This window comes from Ambystoma mexicanum, chromosome 1p (assembly GCF_040938575.1).
Source record: "Ambystoma mexicanum isolate Mex_15411 chromosome 1p, UKY_AmexF1_1, whole genome shotgun sequence".
Lineage (NCBI taxonomy): Eukaryota > Metazoa > Chordata > Amphibia > Caudata > Ambystomatidae > Ambystoma > Ambystoma mexicanum.
Genome location: NC_090921.1, coordinates 771,496,758 through 771,516,837, shown reverse-complemented (window position 1 = coordinate 771,516,837; position 20,080 = coordinate 771,496,758). Strand labels below are relative to the sequence as shown.

The 20,080-nt window shown below is 48.4% G+C and overlaps 1 protein-coding gene across 1 annotated transcript in view; it reads right to left on the bottom strand.

Moving 5' to 3' along the window:
- The window catches only part of NPR1 (natriuretic peptide receptor 1), a 1,222,629-nt gene that overhangs the window by 508,408 nt on the left and 694,141 nt on the right, over window positions 1-20,080 (bottom strand). The window contains exons 5-6 of the mRNA XM_069651231.1: window positions 17,328-17,422; window positions 16,533-16,668 (exon numbers count right to left, since the gene is read on the bottom strand). Coding sequence (XP_069507332.1) covers window positions 16,533-16,668; window positions 17,328-17,422 — 231 coding nt within the window. The remainder of the gene's footprint in view (window positions 1-16,532; window positions 16,669-17,327; window positions 17,423-20,080) is intronic.

Genomic DNA, 20,080 nt, shown 5'->3' with positions numbered 1-20,080 from the left:
AAGTGAACCCATACTACTCAGCCTATGACATGTGACCGACTCTGTCTGCTTGAACATTCAGCAAGTCAAGGCATTGGCCTCGCTTGCTCCAGGTAGGGGGTTCCCTGCGAGGGGTCTGCACCGCTGGGCGGTGGGAGGATGTGGGTTTGATCATCCAAATTTCACAACTTGTATTTATTCGACAATTACACGGAAAGAAAGCGCCAACTCAGCTGGGAGTTCTTCCTCCAGATGGAAGGTCAACGCGCGCGCTGGCTGGAGCATGTTAGCACTGGATGCCGGCCAAACACTGACGGAAGATCATCTCCAGAGATCCGTGCAAGGGGGGAGCTGGCAGATTCCAGGGCAGGAATGTACCAACGGGAAAACAAACCGGGGCCTGCCTCCTGCTGTCCCCCTCGATCATGTGCAAGAGTAGCGCCGCCAAGGCTGGCCGGCCACGGGCTCTCGTCACCTGGTCCTATGGGAAAGAAAGTGCCCGACGCTGGGCGGGGACTTTCTGCTCCCCATACACAGTCAGTAGGTCTGATCACTCTGTTCATTTGCTGCTGCTGGCCAGTGAGCCAGAGGCCAAGATGGCCGATGGTTTGGAATGCTGCCGGGAAGGTCTCAGGTTCAGATTCCAATGATTTCAGGAAGGATCCAATTCAATTAGCATCAGGCGCCGCCGCGTCTTGTTCCACACCTTGGGTGAAATAAGTCTTTGACATCAGCCTAGTCCCCAGTGAGGAGGCCGCAAACCTCATCGTCTGTGCAATCTTCACAGATGGCCATGGAAAAGGGTGATGAACTGGAATTCACTTTCCGAGTTGTCCAATGGGGCAAGAGGGTCTTTCAAAGTAAATGTATCCGTGATCTCAGCGGATTTCCGAGGAACTCAATTGGTCTCCATGCTTGATCTCGTTCCACGCCTCTCCGTAGATGCCCTGCAGCGGGAAAGTGTGGAGCATTGGAACTGGAGGGCATGCTTTCCCAGTCTATCAGTGATGCAATTCCAGGGACTTTTAGCATTCAGCAGTCACATTTTCAGAGATGAGCTTTGATATGATATGATAGGTTATTTATAATGCGCTTAATACCCAGAGGTTTCTAAGCGCGGACCCGGTGATCGAACTTGCATGCTGCGTGTCGTTTTGCTTCCAAGGCGAGCACGTTGCCACGGAGCTATCCTCCCGAGACAATTTGACGACGATCCAGTGAATTACCTAAAAGTATTGCCCGTATGAAGTTGGGTATGGAAGAGGAATCCCAGATGACCACACACCATTGGGAATGTCCCGTGACTTGTCCAGCTACTGGCCATTTTGAGCTGGCAAGTTCCACTGACTTGCCTTGCTATACGCTAAAAGCAAGAGAACAAGTCGTTTCAATTCAAAACGGCCAATAGTCAAAGTAAATGACAAATTCAAAAGGCCAATGGGTGTATGGAGTGACCAATCAGAATTTAGCATTATCAATCTGAATTTTAATGAGCAATTGGAATTTGCAAGGACCAATCGGAATGTAGAATAACCAATTGAATTCTAAAAGCGAATGTTTGAAAACATTGCATTGTGTGTGAATGCGTGTTCAAGAACCAGGAACTAATTTAAATCTAATTCTTGAGAACGTTGTCTCTGCAATGCTCGAAGGCAGTGAATAATTGCAATCGAATTAGACGCAGTGTACAGTGTGGCACTGCCTGCTGCGTCTCAGCAGGCCTAACAGTCTCGCAGCACTGTCTTAAATGGATGCTGGGCAACGGGCTCAGCACGAGAGAGGAAAGGGCAAGCGGGCCTTTGCACGGTTTCTCTCACTGATAGCCCTGAACTAAGCTGGCTTTCTTCTTCCGCCCCCCGCTGAGCCGCTTGTGGTAGAGGCCGCCCGGCGCTGCTGCCTCCGCCCGCACAAGCCTGGCCCCAGGCTCAAGGTTCGGTAATAAAATAGAACCTCCCGGAAGATCATTTTAAAAGGTCAGAATTCACGCGCAGTTCTCAGCCGCCTTGCAGACGCGACACCATTTGTGCGGCAAGAGGAAACAAGCATTGGCAAGGCCAACCGTTTGGGATTTTGGGTCGTCAGGGGTTAGGCATTTCCCATGCAATGCTGTAATGGTACGACCAGGCCATAGGATGGCATCAGCTGGCAAATGATGTTAGTATCTGGAAATATGGCAGTGCCTGCCAAATGCCTATGCAATGCCTATACAAAAGCCAACATTCCTAGCTTTGCCAATGCTCGTTTTGAACAAGAATTCAGTGCAAAGAACAGATCCAAGGACAAACATATAGATTATAAGTGAAGTGGCTGAAGACGCACTTGGTAAAGACCATTTGTATACAACAAGTACTAGCTCTGAGCTGAAATGAAGCCATTACCTATCAGAATACTGTTCAGCAATAACATTTACATACCCCTTTTTGTCTCTGGTTCAGATCCTAGAGTTTGTGTTTTGGGCAGGGGGTGGCAGGTAGTGGGGTAGTGGGTGGGAGTGGCCATGGGTACTAGGATGGTCATGTGTGGTCAATTTGTGGGCAAAAAGCTAAACAGCGCTCACAAACTGCGTGCCGTTCGCGCATCCCATCTCTCCTCCAATCTTGAATGAATGCATGAATGAATTCATTTCAAGTTTGCTATCGTGGGTGCATCCCCTCTTCTCCTCGCAGCCATGCTCCCAGGGTAAACCCTGCTTCAGACTGGAGCTTCCTCAGAAGTCCCACTACCAGTATTTACGCTTCTCACACCCACAGACAAAGCACTCTCTTTCTTGCCCTGATGATTAAAGGAGGAAAGGGCGTTGAAATCGGAAAGATGGCACTCCTCAAGAAATCTGAGAGGAGTCGTCATCAGATGCCTGCATATGAGCATTGGTGGTCCATTCAGGCCTGGCACACAGTTGCGAGGCAGCCATCTTGATCAGCTTAGCTATGCCAGCCAGCGCTTCCCTGACGGCTGTCGAGCATTGCCATGCTATGTGCCCCTGGAGGGTCGGCTTGGGTGTGTTTACTCTCCTCTTCTCTTTGACTACCAAACTCCGCACTACCTATCCTTGACCGCTCTCCGAGATACCTTTCATTGTCCACCCTGCTCCTATAAATCTGTGTTTAGCCCGGCAGCCGGTGAGGTCGCTTTCTGGCTACTGGCACGTCACCTTTTCCTCGTGAAGTCCTTTCAGCTTGACACCTTTTTACATACAGGGATGTTTCCGCCTAGGTGGCGTAGATGCCAATGAAGACCCATCGTTGGAGATTGTGAAAACGCTTTGAGGCTTTGAGGGTGATCTAGCTGCTTCTAGGGTTGCCAGTTCAGTGGTGGCCTGGATTCCGCTCCTTCATCTGGGTGCTCGCCAGCACCCCTTGCTTCCCTCAAACAGTCTTTCTGTAATAAATCCTTTGCCATTAGGAGCTGGAGCCTCCTGGACACAAGTCCAGACAGCCAGACTTCCCAGCCATAACGCCATTGCAGTGCTCGTGCCAGTCTGTGCCCGTCCCCAACGGGCCGCCGCTACTATCGTTGATTGCGCCTTAATGCGAGTTCCAATGCTGTCCTCTTTAGTGTGACCTTGTGAACTTCAAGGGAGAGCTGCACAGAATCATTGCTTTGCACGCCGTTACCCGGTTATAGTTATGGGTATCACCCTATTATATCGAAAACAATGTTGTTAAAAACAATTAACTTAAACGAAAATATAGATTAGGCTTTGGTAGGGGTATTCATTAAAGTGGATGGATGTGTGGGGCTGTAGGGGTCTTCCTCGCATGTAATTAGGCTAACATTTGTTGTTTAAAATTCGAGCTTTTCTACCTCACAGTACAAGTTGTGGTGTTTTAAGGTAGATCCGTTATCATATAGTAACGATGGATCTTGGGAAGAGGTTAAAGGCTGGCGGCGAAAGCTGGGTAACCCTTGTACATGTTCTGCAAGAGCCCCAGAGACTATTTAAAGGATACAGCTCCTCAGATAGCGTCACAACAAAGTGCCTCCTGTCTGAAGCGGGTGGATTCAATCTAGACACGAACTGAGCAGGTGGTGGAAGAGAACACGGCAGGAGCCCCAATGACACAGGCCCCGGGCCGCATGAAATGCGGGACGATAGAGGGTCTTGGAGTTTAGGCGCGGGGTGGGGGAAAATGGCGCAAAAGCGTAGGGAGGGGCATCCGAATGGCTCCACAAGAAACAAAGGCCCAGGAAGGGCAGGAAACAGCACCTGGGTAGGTGCGAAATGTAACAGCAAGGGGTCAGGGGGGTAACCCGGCCGCCCCCAGGAAGGAACAAAAGGCCGGGGGGTATAACTAAGCCTGGAAAAGGAGAGGCGGCACAAACCAGGTAAGAGCTCACCTCTCTCGTGTAGGCTCTTAGTACCTGGAGAAGGGGAAGGAAAAATGTTTGCTCTTGCGGGCTCACGCATTTTTCTACCTCTCTAGAATTCATACTGATCGCAGTGGCTACAACGGTACCGGAGCAGGAGCAACCCAGAAGTACCAGCTGCGAACGAACGAAGGACTTTCGCCGGGGTCAAACAGAAGCGTGACCGACAGAATTCAGACGAGAACGATAGCGGAAGGAAGAGCGAAAAGGGCCCAAGAGTTCTCAGAATGGGCAAGAAAGGCGGAGAAGGAGTATAGGGCACAATGGGTGCTGGAAGTAATGCAGAAAGAGGAAAGAGCAAAAGCAACGTCACCTCTGCTGTTCATAGAGCCCAGCAGCAGCGAAGGAGAAGACGAGGTACTGCAAGGAGAGAAAAGGGGAAGAGCGGAGTGGAAGAGATCAGAGGGACAGACGGAGGCACCGACCAAGAGAAAGAAAAAAGATAAAAAGAAAGGTACCTTGAATAATAATGTGGGGAATAAAATAGTAAAAATGTTAAAAAATTGCGTCACGGTTTCGGGTAAGTCACCCAGAACCAATAACAAGAAGAGCAGAGGGGGGAAGGGATCTAGGGAGGAGCAGCAGGAGAGTTCCTCAACTGAAGCAAGCAGTGATGACGAAGAAAGGGATCACCTAAGGGCTTGGGTAAAATGGAGAGGAGTGGTGAGCAGGGAAAAACAGAGAGGGGCGGGGGGGCAGGGGCAGAACCCAGGGAAACCCCGGTCCCGGCACCACAAGGGGCAGCAGTAGAACCCAGGGAAACCCCGGCACCACAAGGGGCACCGGTAGTCCCGGTGCCGCAAGGGGCACCAATAATCCCAGCGCCGCAAGGTGCACCGGCAGGGCCAAATGTAGTGGCAGGGGACACACTACCGGGGGCAGCACCGACGGTGGCAGCGGCAGAAACTGGGGGGCCACTCATGAGGAAATATGGCAGGCCAACCATGGGTAAAGACGCACAGGGCAGGTCAATGAAAGCGATGGCTTGGTACATAAATGACAAAGTAAAGGAAAAAATATGGAGGAAGGAATTGATCGATATCTTTACATTGTTAGATTGTCAAAAGAGGGGGATGAATGTGGCACTAGAGGACATGAAGGAGGACGAGAAAAGTTTACTAAAAAAGGGGCCAGTAGTAAGGAGTTTTGACAACTGGATGTCGGCCTTCACCATAATGTCTAAAATTATATTACAAAAATTCCCGGAAGACGGGGTAGCATTAGTTGCGTATCAACAGAGGGTGCTGAAGGTCCACGCAGCATTTGGAGGTGACGTATGGCTGGAGTATGACCATGAGTTCAGAAAGGAGATGGACTGCTTTCCGGATATGGGCTGGGATGAAGAAAACTTTAACCTCTACATTTTTAACGTGCTAAAGGAGAAATGGGATTCTAAGGAGCGGAGCACAGGGGTACAGCAGAGAAGGCAGTATTGGCAGAATGATTACAAAGCGGATTATAGATCCAGTAGCAGAAAGTACGAATCCAGCTATGACAGAAATAGAGACCAGAGTTTTCGGAGCAGAAATTACGGGTCACAGAGAGGGTGGCAGAGCAGCCTGCCCCCGACAACAGGGGGGGGCAGTGGGAGCACGGGGACAGCACGAGCGGAACCAGGTCAATGCAGGAGCTTTGAAAAGGGGGTACCCTGTAGCTGGGATGGAAGTGCAGTTCAGCCACAAGTGCGAGAGATGCAAGGGTGACCACAGCAGCTCCAAGTGCACAAGGGCCGCAGCTCCAAGCGGCAGAAGAGATGAGACGCGGAAATAGGAACTGGGGCAGGAAGGGGGCCACGCCGGTAAAAATCGAGAGGATGGAAAGGTGGCTCCAGAAATACCCCGACCAAGAAGCGGCAGAACAAATCAGACAAGGCTTTCGAGAAGGTTTTAACATCCCGTTTACTACGCAGGGAGCGCAAGACATTCCTAGGAATCTAAAATCGGCAATCGAAAACAGGGATATAGTGACCAGTAAGATCAGGAAAGAAGTAGAACTGGGGAGGGTAGAGGGCCCGTTCACGGCCTTACCATTCGAAGAATTTATATGTTCACCACTAGGGCTGGTGCAGAAAAAAGACGAAGGGGAATACAGGCTGATACACCACCTATCCTATCCCCCCGGGTGCCTCGGTGAACGACGGCATCGCTCAGAGCGAGGCGACGGTATTATACTCAGACTTCGAGGAGGCAGTGGAACTGGTCAGAAAAGCGGGGGAAGGGGCATGGATGGCGAAAGCAGACATTAAATCTGCATTTCGCATGTTGCCAGTCAACAGCGGATCGAAAAAGATGGTTATGCATGCATTGGGAGGGGGAATACTTCAAAGACAAATGCCTCCCGATGGGGTGCGCCATCTCATGCGCATATTTCGAGAAGGTAAGTTCATTCTTACAATGGGCAGTAACACAGGAGATGAGGGAGTCCATGATGGTACATTATCTTGAGGATTTTTTATTTGTCGGCCCCAAAGGTGCGGAACTATGCAGGGCAACCCTGGACAAATTCGTGGAAATAACAAGCGAGTGGGGTTTTCCTCTGGCAGAGGAGAAGACGATGGGGCCAACGCATGTTATCCAATTCCTAGGTATAGAAATTGACTCAAACAAGGGCAGGTGTCGGATCCCGGAGGGCAAGGTGACAGAGCTGCTGAAGACAATAAAGGAACTACAAGGAAAAACAAAGCAACAGTGAGAGAATTGCAAGCGCAGGCAGGAAAACTGAACTTCGCAGGAAGAGTCATACCACAGGGGAAGGTGTTCCAGAGAAGTATCGAGCTGAAAACGAGAGGTGCTACCAAAGGGCACCACAGAGTCAGGCTAGGGGGAGGAATCAAGAGAGATCTGGAAGTATGGGCAGAATTTCTGAAAAACTTCAAGGGGGCGGTAATATGGCACTCACCGGTGAACGAGGAAGGTAAAAGGGTGTTGTTCACCGATGCAGCAGGTGGTTTTGGTTTTGACGCAATACTGGGAAAAAAATGGTGTGCAGGCAAGTGGCCAAAATCGTGGCAAGTGGCGGAATGGACAAAGAACATAACGCTGCTGGAGCTCTTCTCGATATAGGTCGCGTTATGCGCTTGGGGGGAAGAGCTAGGGAACAAGGAGTTGGCAGTATGGTCAGATAACATGGCGGTGGTGCACGTGTTAAACAAAGGAAGTGCGTCATGCACGATAGTATTAGAATTAATGAGGGCAATCACACTGGAAAGCCTAAAAATGAATACATGCATAAAGGTGAGGCATATCGCTGGGGAAGAAAATGTGGTCGCTGATGCAATCTCTCGCTTTCAGTGGGAGAAATTCAGGGAGCTGAGACCGGACGCCGACAAGGAAAGAACGCCCATGCCGCGGAAGGCATGGATCCCGTTGGAGGCACTAGAAAGGAAAGCACGGTTGGCCACAAGGTCGACTCAAAAGAAGTGGGAGAAGAACGGAGAAAAGAAAGGGTCATCGACAAGCTGACCAGAAATGCCCTGACGTACAAAACGGGTAAGCAGTACGAAAAGCATGTAAAAGATGTGTTGGTGGAAACAGGTGTAAAAAAGGTGGAAAAAATTTGTGAATTTCTCGAAGGGGCATTTGCCAGAGGGAAAAAGAAAAGCTGGGCAGCAGCGCACCTGGCGGCGGTGGCATATACCACAAAAGTGGTGGGCATACCGGACCCGACTGACAGCGCTAAGATAAAATACGCTAGGAGGGGATGGGCGAAGTTAGAAGGGAAGAAACCAGATAGTAGAAGGCCGGTAAATTTTGGGAAACTGATAACTCTACTAAAAGTGCTGCAAGATACATGCAGCAGCACGTACGAAACCGCGCTGTTCAGGGCAGCATTTGCGCTAGCATACTATGGAGCTTTAAGGATAGGGGAACTGGTGGCCAAGAATACGGGGGCAGGAGACGGCCTGGCAAGGAAAGACGTTAGTATGGGTATCAAGGGGATGTCTATAATGCTAAGGAAATCTAAGACAGACCAAATGGGGAAGGGGAGAGCAATAGATCTCAATTGCATCAGAGAAGAGGACCACTGTCCCAGATGCATCACCCAAGAATTCCTAGATCTGCGACCAGAGGTCGACGGACAGTTATTGATTCATAGGGACGGCAGCGCACACAGCAGGTACCAGTTTCAGGCAGTATTAAAACAGGCGGTGGCGAAAGCAGGATGGGATCCAGCCGAATTTGGGACACACTCTTTCAGGATAGGAGCAGCAACCTCTGCGTGGGGGGGGCCTGGGAGCAAAGGGGGTGAGACGAATTGGGGGATGGAAGTCGCAATGTTTTAAAAAATACATAAGGGAGGAACTGATATGACACTTATCTCCCCCGTTCCCACAGAGGCAGGACCATACAAATCCGCATGGATAGTGGGGCACTCTTTCGTGACCCGGGTGGGCAGGTGGCTGGAAGAGGTGAAGCAAGGACTACATTTCAGGAACACAATTACGTCATGTTGGGGCCTCCCGGGGATGCACTGGGAGGACATCCACGACAGGCTGTCGGACCTGATAGGTTTCAGGGACCCCCCCGAGTACCTGGTTATACATCTCGGGGGGAACGACCTGGTGAGCACAAGCAGGGGTAAATTACAAAGGAACATCTGCGAGTCACTGCATAGCATAGCCCGCAGCTTGTGGAAAACCGAGATTTTTATGTCAGAGATAATACCAAGAAGGGTCTGGTATGGGGCACAGAAGAGGCACGCAATTGAAATAGCCAGGACGAAACTAAATAAATCAGTAGAAAAGTACTGCAAGAGCACAGGGCTGCATTTCATAAGACATGGCTTACACCAGAACAATCCGGAGATGTTTCACCAGGATGGGGTGCACCTATCAAAGGAAGGGATGCAGGTTTTTTCCAACAACATTTTTAGGGCACTCCAGGAACGGGGTTGTAGGTAAGGTGCTTTTGGGGGGGACCTGAGCGGGCGTAATGAAAACCCACTCAGGTGTGGCGGCATGTGCCCAGGAACGAAGGCTCAGGGATAACAAGGACTCAGGAGGAGCCTTGGGTAACTTCGGAACTGGACACAATGTGCCCAGAAGCATATGGCAGTGTAAATATTTTGTTGTGTTGTATTTTCTGTAAGAAAATAAAAATGTCTACGGCCTACAACTTTTCCATACAAATAAGTTGTCTGTAATTTATTACTTAGCTAGGGATCTGGTAAGAGAAGCAAAGTGAACCCACACTACTCAGCCTACACCCTTTATGTGCTCACACATAGCAGGAGATCTCATGCACAGGCACACATGCAAGCTCCTTCAAACGGATACAGACTGGAGGCCTTCAGGGCGCAGACAAAGCCACCGCGAACTCCTAAGGAGTTAACATTCCTTGAATAGGACCCTGGGGCACCCATTTATTGGGACTCCATTGGCATGCGTTATTCCCAAGAGTTGGGAGTTCTTATGTACCGCATAGAGCAACTCCACTGGTATGACCATAGCCGCCACAGCCCTTTACACCTAGACCCTTCATAGTCCATGGAGGAGACACACAAGTGATGGAAGCTAACACACACGCAGAGCTTCTGTGAGTCCACATGGTGCATTTCCCACAACCCTCTCCCACTCGTGAACACAATTCAGTCATTTGTGGAGAGTGGGTGGTGCACCTCGCAAAGTCAATCTCTACCATCCACTGCTTTTCACAAACCCAGAGGGTGATCCCATCAGGTCCCATGCCTTCCTTAGCGCCTGTCACCTTAGCTGTGAATCATATTGGCGTAATCAAATGGGCAAGTAAAGCCATTTGGCTTGCATTAGGCTCCTGCAGAATTTCAACATATTATTACCGAGTTTCTGATGCTATTTGGATGAATTCATGGTACAGCACATACAGAAAGCAATGGGACCACCACAAAAAGCAGATACAAAACAGGTGCTTCTGTGGCTACTGTGTGAGGAGTCGTGGTTCCTAGAAGGTTAAAATCCATGCTGGGGCCTCTGTGGGAGGAATTTGAACATCCGCACGGTGGGTGTGCGCTCACCTGGGCTTTTTTTAAAGTTTATATGAAATTGAATGATTGTAGACCAACCTCCGGAAAATGTGTAGGGCTAATCAGCACACATTTTCCTATGCTCACCACACAACATACACATAGACCCGTGTACTCTGGGTGGACACAGCCTACAGGCGCATTCCCCCCACCCATATTTAGTTGGGAATCTGACAAGTGGAGTACACGATGCATCTCAGAAGGGGGAGTGCCTAACTTTCCCCCTGCCGTGGCCAGCCTAATTAACTAACAAAGCTTCCATGGATCCACCATGTCCTTTTGTTGAGCCCTGCAGATTGTGGCAGCGATTAACATAACTAACATACTAATACAGTATACTTTAAACAGGCTCCAATGGGGACTGGCTGCAGAGGTTAACAAAGGAGACAGGAAACCCCAACAACCTTTGATATGCACTGTGTCAACCTGAGGCCAGCTCCCACCCTTATTATCAATGGACAGTTAAATGTCATGTCTGGGACTGCGTGTATTACAGTAGTCATCACGCAGGGGGACCCGATTCAGAGGTTATGAGTATGTGGATTGACGGCGCCAGAAAGTCTGGTCCCGCTGATGCATCAAGGGAGACTTGCGGCTTTAATTGGGAACCACAGAGAACTCCATTGACCAGATAGACCCTTTGATCATCCACAACAGACAGGAAGATGGGTGGGACTTAGTATTACATGTTTTCACCCGTTTACCTTTTCTGTTGTAAAGCACTCTAGTTAATACCTCATGCATACAGGAGATTGTTGGTGGGGACCAAGGATTGGTTCATTAATGTAGGTTTAGCCTACACCAATCGCAATGGCCCATTTGATTTTAAAAGAGGGCTGAGTACCTCTTTTGGGCAGCTCATCTGAAGACTTTGCAAGGAATAGCAAGAAGAACTCAGCATTGGACCCTGGCTGAAGGTACAGTCTGCTTTACATCTTCCGCCAGCGAAGGAAGGACAGGACCTCCAAGAGGGAAGCAAGATCCCTCCCTTAATCATCTCCCAGGGAACAGAGGGAGATACAGCTCCAGAACTGGTACCCGGCCAGCACACAGCTTGCCCTGCTAGGCTCTGCAACAAGCTTCCTATGTGGGAGGTGCCAAAGAGTCTCTGAACCAAACCAAGGACAAGGCAGCTGTCTGCAATACTCTCCTCAGCTTGGGAGCATCCGCCTTAAAGGATGACACAAGCCCAGTGATGAAGCTAGGCGTGCATCGACAAGCATCAACTGACGTCCGCCTTAAAGGACATTTTTGAGCCAGTCAAGCCCCTTGAACTGCAACCAACTGCACCGCAGACTGTTGTTGTTATGCCACAGTCGCTAACGCCATCTGAGATGCCTCGACCAGTGCTTCCGAACCTCGACCAACACTGAGATGATGATTAAGCCAGTCTGCAGCTGTTTGTACAGCCTCGCTAGCCGCACTGCCTGCCACCTGATATCCTCAGCTGTCTCCCATCTTGAACTCTGTCGCAGAAGCTGCAAAGCACCCTGAAACTGTCTCGACCCTGTCAAGAACCAAGAACATTTACAGCACAAGGTACATTGTGGCTCTGTCCCCCGGTCCTTCTCTAAAGGCCCCTAGTGACATTTCATGACCCATTGCTCCCTTCGTGTTGAAACCAAGCATCCGTGAACTATTACGATTAATTACTATACCAACTACCCTCCTGTCAGTATCCAGGGTGCATCCACTTTCCTTCTTTAAAACTGTCTGTCCTCTGCATTCCTTTACAGGGTGGGTTGTATTTTGTAGTCTACTAGACTGTCTGTTGACATAATAATACAGTAGATATTTTTAGACAACCTTGACTGGGCATTCCCTTTTATCAGTGGGTAATAATTGTATTTTCGCTGTGTTGCCACTAACCAACGATCCACAACATTTCTGCGCTAAGCCTGCCGTTCCGTCCACGTGACCAAAATTGGACAATGAGGTTTATAATTGACGTGTGTTTCCAATCTGTTTGGATCCTTTCTGATGTACTAGAGGTGGGGGCTGATTGATGGTTTAGAAACCAATATTCATCCCTGGACCACTTGTCCCCCGGAAGTTGATTCATCACACTGTGTCCCAAAGATTTTGGGAAAGTCTGTATTTTTGTGCTTGGGCAATTTTGAGATGTTTCATTGATCAATTCTCTAATTCAGATGTATGCAACCTCAGGCTCTCTAGATGTTTTGGACTATGATTCTCATGATCCCTCGCCATTGACTACACTGGCTGGGGCATATGGAAGTTGTTGTCCAAAACACCTGGAGAGTCAAAGGTTGCAGGCTCCTGCTGTAGCTGGAGCACTAGGATGTAGCCTATTTCTTCACCGGTGATGAAGAATCGGAGCATGGGCCTTACCTCTAAAAGCAAGCATTCACCTATGTGCCTGTCTTACAACATCTTAATTGTGTGTAGTGGTCCCTAAGGGCACTGCACAGGATTCTGCCTAACAATGACATCAAAGGAAGTGGCGTCATTTGACCCCAATCCAAAGTGATATTGCGGGTAGTGATGGAACACGACCTTCTACCCATTGACAAAACAGGAAGTGGCATCACATAGCATTGTACACTATGAAAAATACGGTACCGATATCACTATAATGTGATGTACATTTCATACAAGAATGTATTGTCATATGTATTGGTAAGATCAGTGTGTATAGGCCCATATTATCAAATTACTGTGAATGCAAGCAGACGTCCATGACCAAATGATAATGATGTGTTATTATATAGCACTGACGCTTAAGCGCTTTATATAGAAAAAATATACACCCAATATCACCCAACCTGTGTTGGTACTCATTTATTGACCTCAGAAGAATGAAAGGCTGAGTTGAGGCGTTTAAGAACAGACTAAATCAGTGACTCACCCCCTGAAGTGTGCCTGAAATAAACCTTTAATGAGGCTGGCAATTATTGTATAGAATTCCAGAATTACACATTATTTGGTATTCCTATTCTTTCTTATTTAGGGTCAGTTCTGAAAGTGTTAGACTTGTGGCACTCCTGTTCCTATTTTTCTTCTTTTTTTAAGGGGCCTGAAAAGGAAAGCCAACCACTCCAGAAGTAAAGAGCCACATGGTGGCAAGCCCCCAGGAGCCCAGGAGCTTGCATTTCAAAAAAACAAAACAAAACAAAAAAAACGTAATTTCTTTTTTTTAGAGGTCGCAAGGGAGACCACAGAGGTCGCAAGGGAGACCTCAGAGATCGCAGTTGCGACCTCTGGCGACCCCTAAATGACGTCCATGGTTCTAGTTCTGGAAGGCACCTTTCAAGAATGTAAATAATACCCGCCGGCACAATCTCACAAATCCTGACATATGCTCAGATTCCCACTCCCAGGCATCCTCGGTGGTCTCCCTTCTTTGGGGGCTATGGTTTTCTATTCAGGATTGAGGGCAAGCAGTCTTCAAGAGGCTACCTTGAAACGCCATCTTCGTTTGCTCTTTCCTTTGTTTCCGAGCTCACTGTTCCTTTTAGTTCGTGAACTTACTAAACAAATACAAGTATAAGAAATGTTGGCTCGTTTTTCTCCATTATAATCCATCAAGGGTCGGCTACTGTAGAAGGGGATGTCTTTTCACACACCCATTACGTCTCTTCAGCTAGAAGCTCTGCATTGGTGCCATGTCACTGGTCTTTCAGGCATCTGTGGCAGGCAGAAGAATTATGTTTTTGCTGGCCTGCCATAGCACTGATGTAGAAGGGAAGCTTAAAATCTGCTTACTGAACATTCAACTGAAATACAGTCTAATGGCAACTAGGGGATTGTTGCCCCTATGAGCATATCCCGTTTCCATGGCACATAATGGAAGTGTTTTTTGTTACCCAAGTACTTAGCTACTGGCCATGACACTAAATCTGTAACAGACGATTCCTTGGCCAAATTGGAACAATGTATTCCCACTCGAGAAGAACCGTTGGCAGCCCAACTGGCTAAGCCATTGCTTCAAAACATTGCTTATCTACAGATAGCTCCTTGCATTCTCACATCTGATCGGGGGCGCAGACCAAGTGACGTAATTGCCTTAGGTGTTTTGCTCTACACTGTTCTCTATGTATTTACATTTGTCTTTGTAGCTAATACCCTCAGTCAGATGGACAAATGGAACGTTTGACTTAAAAATGGAACAGCGCATGCGCTGTGACAGTCATTGATGATCTAGCATAGCGTAACACTGTGTTTACATATCATGGCGACCACGCACCTTGTCTGACAAGGACCTCAGAAGTTTCAAGTGAAATATTTAGTGCCCCTACTAAGTAGAGAAGAGTACAAACCCTGTCATGGTTCAAATGCAATTGCTGCCGCTATGAAAGATGAATTCCTTTTTCTGTGTTTATTTCTTGAAACCAGCTTCGGAAAATATTTGGCTTTTGCCCCAACATTGCCCTTTTCCCACTGATGGCGATCGTCAGTACACAGTGTGGACTCTACTCAAATCTAGAGTCCATTCTGGAGCCCCTTGCGACTGGGTGGATTGGCTGGACTTTGGTCTGGAAGAGAAATCTTGAAAGATAGTTCCCAGTCTTCATTCTTTTAGATGAGATGCTAGTTTCCAGAACAAGAGCAAGAACCCACCAGTGGGGGAATTGGGTGTCCTTGGTAGAGTGCAGATGTGTGGAGAGCAGATCAGGGGGGCTCTCTCAGGAGCACCAACTTGCTAATTCATCTTCGGACTTTGATGCATATGCATTCAGGGTGAGCATTCCTGCACCATGGGTCCCTCAGCGCTTGCCTAGGTCCCATCGGTGCCGCACCACAAGCACTACACTGATGACGCTGCTTCACAACTATTGAGTAGAGCATTTGTGTTTGTAGTTGGTCGCCTCGCCGGCCCTGACTGATTATTGGATTTTTCTGGCGCTGACTCTGGGCTGTTTTCAGACTCCCTTGATGGCCACGTGGATGGACTCCTTTTGAGCGGCTTTGAAGGCACTGGACCTCAGGTCTTAGAGGTGTGGTCACCATGCTTTCCAAAGTCTTGGTTCTGCAGTGGAGCCTCCACTGGAAGTCCTTGCTCCTGGAGTTCTAGCCTGGGCAAGTTTACTCCAGATTATTTCGCTTTATCCCTCGGACCCCAATCAGGGTTGATTATCATGGGCTGCCCCCTCCCCCATGTACTCTGCTCACATAGATGAATGCCGCCTTGCTTAATCATGTGCACAGCTGAACCTAGTGTTCGCCTTATTTGCAGATAAATGCTGTTTTATCTGAAACCCTAATCAAAATGAAAGGCATATCTAAAGCATTGACTAAGCAAGAAGACTGCTACTGAAATGCCTTATTAAAACATGTGCAAGCTTTAACCAGGCCTGCGTAGAGCATGAACATTTTAAATTAGTGGATTAAATATGGTGAACATTTTCAAAGTGGTTTACGCAATGCTTGGAGAAGGAATGAGCTGCTTGTAAATGTGTATCACTGCGTGGGAACTGTCATTTACACATGCCAACTGCTTGATAAAGGCTTGAGAAATGTCCAGCAAGCATTCCCTTTCTCTAGGGCAGTAAGTGAAGTAGGTGCCATGTTTGCCCTCATGTGCCCTTGGCAGGTCAGTAGAGCTAGTGCAGCCTTGGCCATCGAAGCCTGAATGACTACCAGCTTTCAGTGGCATGGGGCTGCCAGGCAATGCCTATATTGCCCGAAAAACAGTGGCACATTAATAAATAAAGTTCACATCAGGATCATTAAATCCCACTCAGCCTTTCGCAAAGCCATCAAAATTAACCTCTTTGTCTGACTGTGTCAACATGTATTTTCTGACAGCATGCACTAACATGTATTCATGACACTATGTAAACATTTACGCTGAACTGTAAGCAAGTACTCTTGGCCGGCTTCCTTGTAACCCTTAATCAAGCCTTCCTAAGCTCTGATATAGCGCCTCGATGCCTGCGGGCTGTAGTGCGCTCTATAAATCTAAATAAATAAATAAAAGTTGCCACTTGATCCCTGGGCATTTGGATACCTTTCAGAAGTAATAAGTTGCCTGTGCATCAGCAATTGTTACCAAGATACCCACAGGAGCCCATCGTGGATATCTTCCCCCAATCACACCCCGATATCTAGATTCCCTGCACCTCCAGTACCCCACAAAATCCCCCGCATAGACTATATATATCCTGCGATTCCATGGCGAGACGGCGGCCAGAGGGAAAGCCCCAGGAGGGCCAGCTCAGGACCTTTTCTGCAAATGGGATTGCTGTTATCAAAGCCGCAGAGGGGAACGTCTCGCGGAATTCGGTTCTGAGGCCAGTGGATCTGCCGTCCCGGGACCGGGATGATCTTCTTGAGGGACCCGTTCCAGTTGGATACGATCTGGAAGAGAAAGAGAGAAGGGAGATAAACATGGCGGCCGGGTGGAGAACCTGTTCAGATGCTGCAGTCTCGGGCTTCGGGGGCGACCGGCGGGGGCAAGAGCAAAGGGCCCATTTATCGGGCGTGTGGTGGATATCTAGAGGGAACCATTCGGGTCCCTAGCCAAGCGCCACACCCTTTCACATCACTTTACAAAAATGAGGTAAGCAACAGGAAGACATCATGGAACAGGTCAACAGCCCTTTATGGAGAAAGGATTCTTTGCATTGGGGCAGCCTGGTCTATAGGAAAACCGGGCCAGCAGGCAGCGGCCCTCAGAAAGTGCAGTAGACCTCAGAGTGGGTCGGCCACATATAGCTACGTCATCCTTGTGTCTGTGTAAACCCTACCCGCCTCTCAAACGAATTGACTTGTTGGAGAATCGAGCTTACACAGAACAGGGAAAGGCTGTGTTTAATGTACATCACTAACAAGAAAAGACGACTTGGATTGAGAGGGGCTGCAAATGGCGCCCTGTGCTGCCCAGAAGCAGCCATTGCAGGCACTGCTGTCTACCCAGGGAGGCTGCTTGCGAGGGCGGTACGGCCCCAGGCGGGGATCAGTCGGACCGCACTGTTAGGTTTGACACTGGCCATTGAGCAGGTCCATCCACTACTCACCTGGAAGGTGCCCTCGCTGGATTCGGCCATGTCCCACAGCGAATAGTCGTTTTCACGGTCACCATTTTCGTCGATTCGCATGTAGCCTGTCACACCTGCGTTGGGAAACACAAGAATTCAACGAGATGAAGATGCTTCCGGGGACAACTGGAGAGGTCAAATAGAAACACACAGTGTGCAATGTTTCCTCATTCCATGGAAGGTTGCTCTTCTCCAAGCAGGCAGCACTCTGAGGTGCCTTCTACGGAAAGACAGGGAGGGCGAAGAAGATAGAGATACAAAGAGCGAAAGAGAGAGCGAGGGAGAGACAGAGAGAAGGAAACAGGGAGAGCGACAGAGAGAGATGGAGAGAAAGAAACAGAGACAAACAAAGTGAGAGAAAGAAAGAGCGACAGAGAAAGTGAAAGAGAAAGAGCAAGAGACAGACACATAGGTAAGGGATTGAGCGACCGAGGAAGAGAGCGAGAGCCAGAAACAGAGAGCGGCAGAGAGGGAGGGAGAGAAAGAAACAGACAAAGAAAGCGAGAGAAAGAAAGAGCGACAGAGAAAGAAAGTGAAAGAGAAAGAGCAAGAGACAGACACATAGGTAAGGGATTGAGCGACCGAGGAAGAGAGCGAGAGCCAGAAACAGAGAGCGGCAGAGAGGGAGGGAGAGAAAGAAACAGACAAAGAAAGCGAGAGAAAGAAAGCGAAAGAGAAAGAGCAAGAGACAGACACATAGGTAAGGGATTGAGCGACCGAGGAAGAGAGCGAGAGCGAGAAACAGAGAGCGGCAGAGAGGGAGGGAGAGAAAGAAACAGACAAAGAAAGCGAGAGAAAGAAAGCGAAAGAGAAAGAGCAAGAGACAGACACATAGGTAAGGGATTGAGCGACCGAGGAAGAGAGCGAGAGCGAGAAACAGAGAGCGGCAGAGAGAGAGGGAGAGAAAGAAACAGACAAAGAAAGCGAGAGAAAGAAAGAGCGACAGAGAAAGAAAGTGAAAGAGAAAGAGCAAGAGACAGACACATAGGTAAGGGATTGAGCGACCGAGGAAGAGAGCGAGAGCGAGAAACAGAGAGCGGCAGAGAGAGAGGGAGAGAAAGAAACAGAGACAAACAAAGCGAGAGAAAGAAAGAGCGACAGAGAAAGAAAGTGAAAGAGAAAGAGCAAGAGACAGACACATAGGTAAGGGATTGAGCGACCGAGGAAGAGAGCGAGAGCGAGAAACAGAGAGCGGCAGAGAGAGAGGGAGAGAAAGAAACAGACAAAGAAAGCGAGAGAAAGAAAGAGCGACAGAGAAAGAGATAGTCACATAGGTAAGGGATTGAGCGACAGAGGAAGAGAGAGAGGAAGAGAGCGAGAGAGAGAAACAGAGAGTGGCAGAGAGAGAAAGAAAGGGATCGAGTGACACAGAGAAACAGAGAAAGAGAGCGAGAGACAGAGAGAGAGAAACAGGGAGAGCGACATACAGAGAGAAAGAGAGAGACACAGAGAGAAGGAAAGCGAGAGCAAGAAACAGAGAGCAACAAAGAGAGAAAGAGCGAGAGCGAGAGAAATGAAGGGATTGAGCGACAGAGGAAGAGAGCGAGAGAAAAACAGAGAGCGACACTGAAATAAAGGGAGAGAGAAAGAGAAAGAAACAGAGAGCGATACAAAGAGAAAGAGATATAGGGACACAAAGAAAGAGAGCGAGAGAGGGAAAGAAACGGATCTACACAGAGAGAAAGAAAGAGAGAGAGAGGAGAAACAGAGAGAGAGGGAAAAAGGGAGAGCGATAGGCTAGCCCAACAGGCCAATGTGGGCTGATTTTGTGGGGCAGTGTGAGGGAGTTTAATGGCCTACTGTAGGGCAAACATAAACGTTTTTCAGCAATACTTCTTTTTTATTGGTAATTATAGCGCTTCATGCCTCAAGCTTCTAAGAGCTCGGTTGTTGATCGAGCCCATCCTGCCCAACATTATCCTATTCGAAAAGGGAGTGTCTTGCATCTGAGCTATCCTCCTGGCTTCTTCATCGGTCTGCTGTAAAAGCCACTTTGTTCAGACAATTTTCCAAAAATGTGTTTATAGGTGCCACTAACCTAGTTTGTTGCTAAACCTTTTGAGTTAGGATTTGAGAATAAGGATCACTTTCATTCTGGCGCTCCGTCCTATTTGTGTCCTATTCAGAGAGGAAGGGAGAGAAAGAGGACGGATTTTACAAGGATCTCCAAAGGCTAAGATTGTGCACCCTTAGAAATAAGATGGGCCTTGTAAGAGTTCCCACAGGGTAAGATAGTGCATTCCTAGAAAGCAGCTGGGCTTTGGAAGAGTCTCCTCCTTTGCCCCTTTGGTGCTGGAACTGAATAACCTTTAACAGTAAGACATTACTTTACCAACTACCCTCCTGGCAGCATCCATAAACTGTCCTCTCTGTTCCTTTACCGGGTGGATTGTATTTTGCAGTGGGCTAGAACTGTCTGTTGTAATAATAAAGTAGATATTTGTATACAACCTTGACTGGACAGTCCCTTTTATCATTGGGTAATAATTGTATTGTCGCTGTGTTGCAACTAACCAACGATCCACGACCTTGCAGAGATAAGCCTGCTATTCCATCCACGTTACCAAAATTGGACAAGGAGGTCTTATAATTTACTTGTATTCCAATCTGTTCGGATCCCTTCTGGTGTACTAGAGGTGTGGGGTTGATTGATGGTTTAGAAACCGATATTCATCCCTGGACGACTGATGGCCTGGAAGTTGATTAATCACAGGTGGGAAATAGCTTCAAGT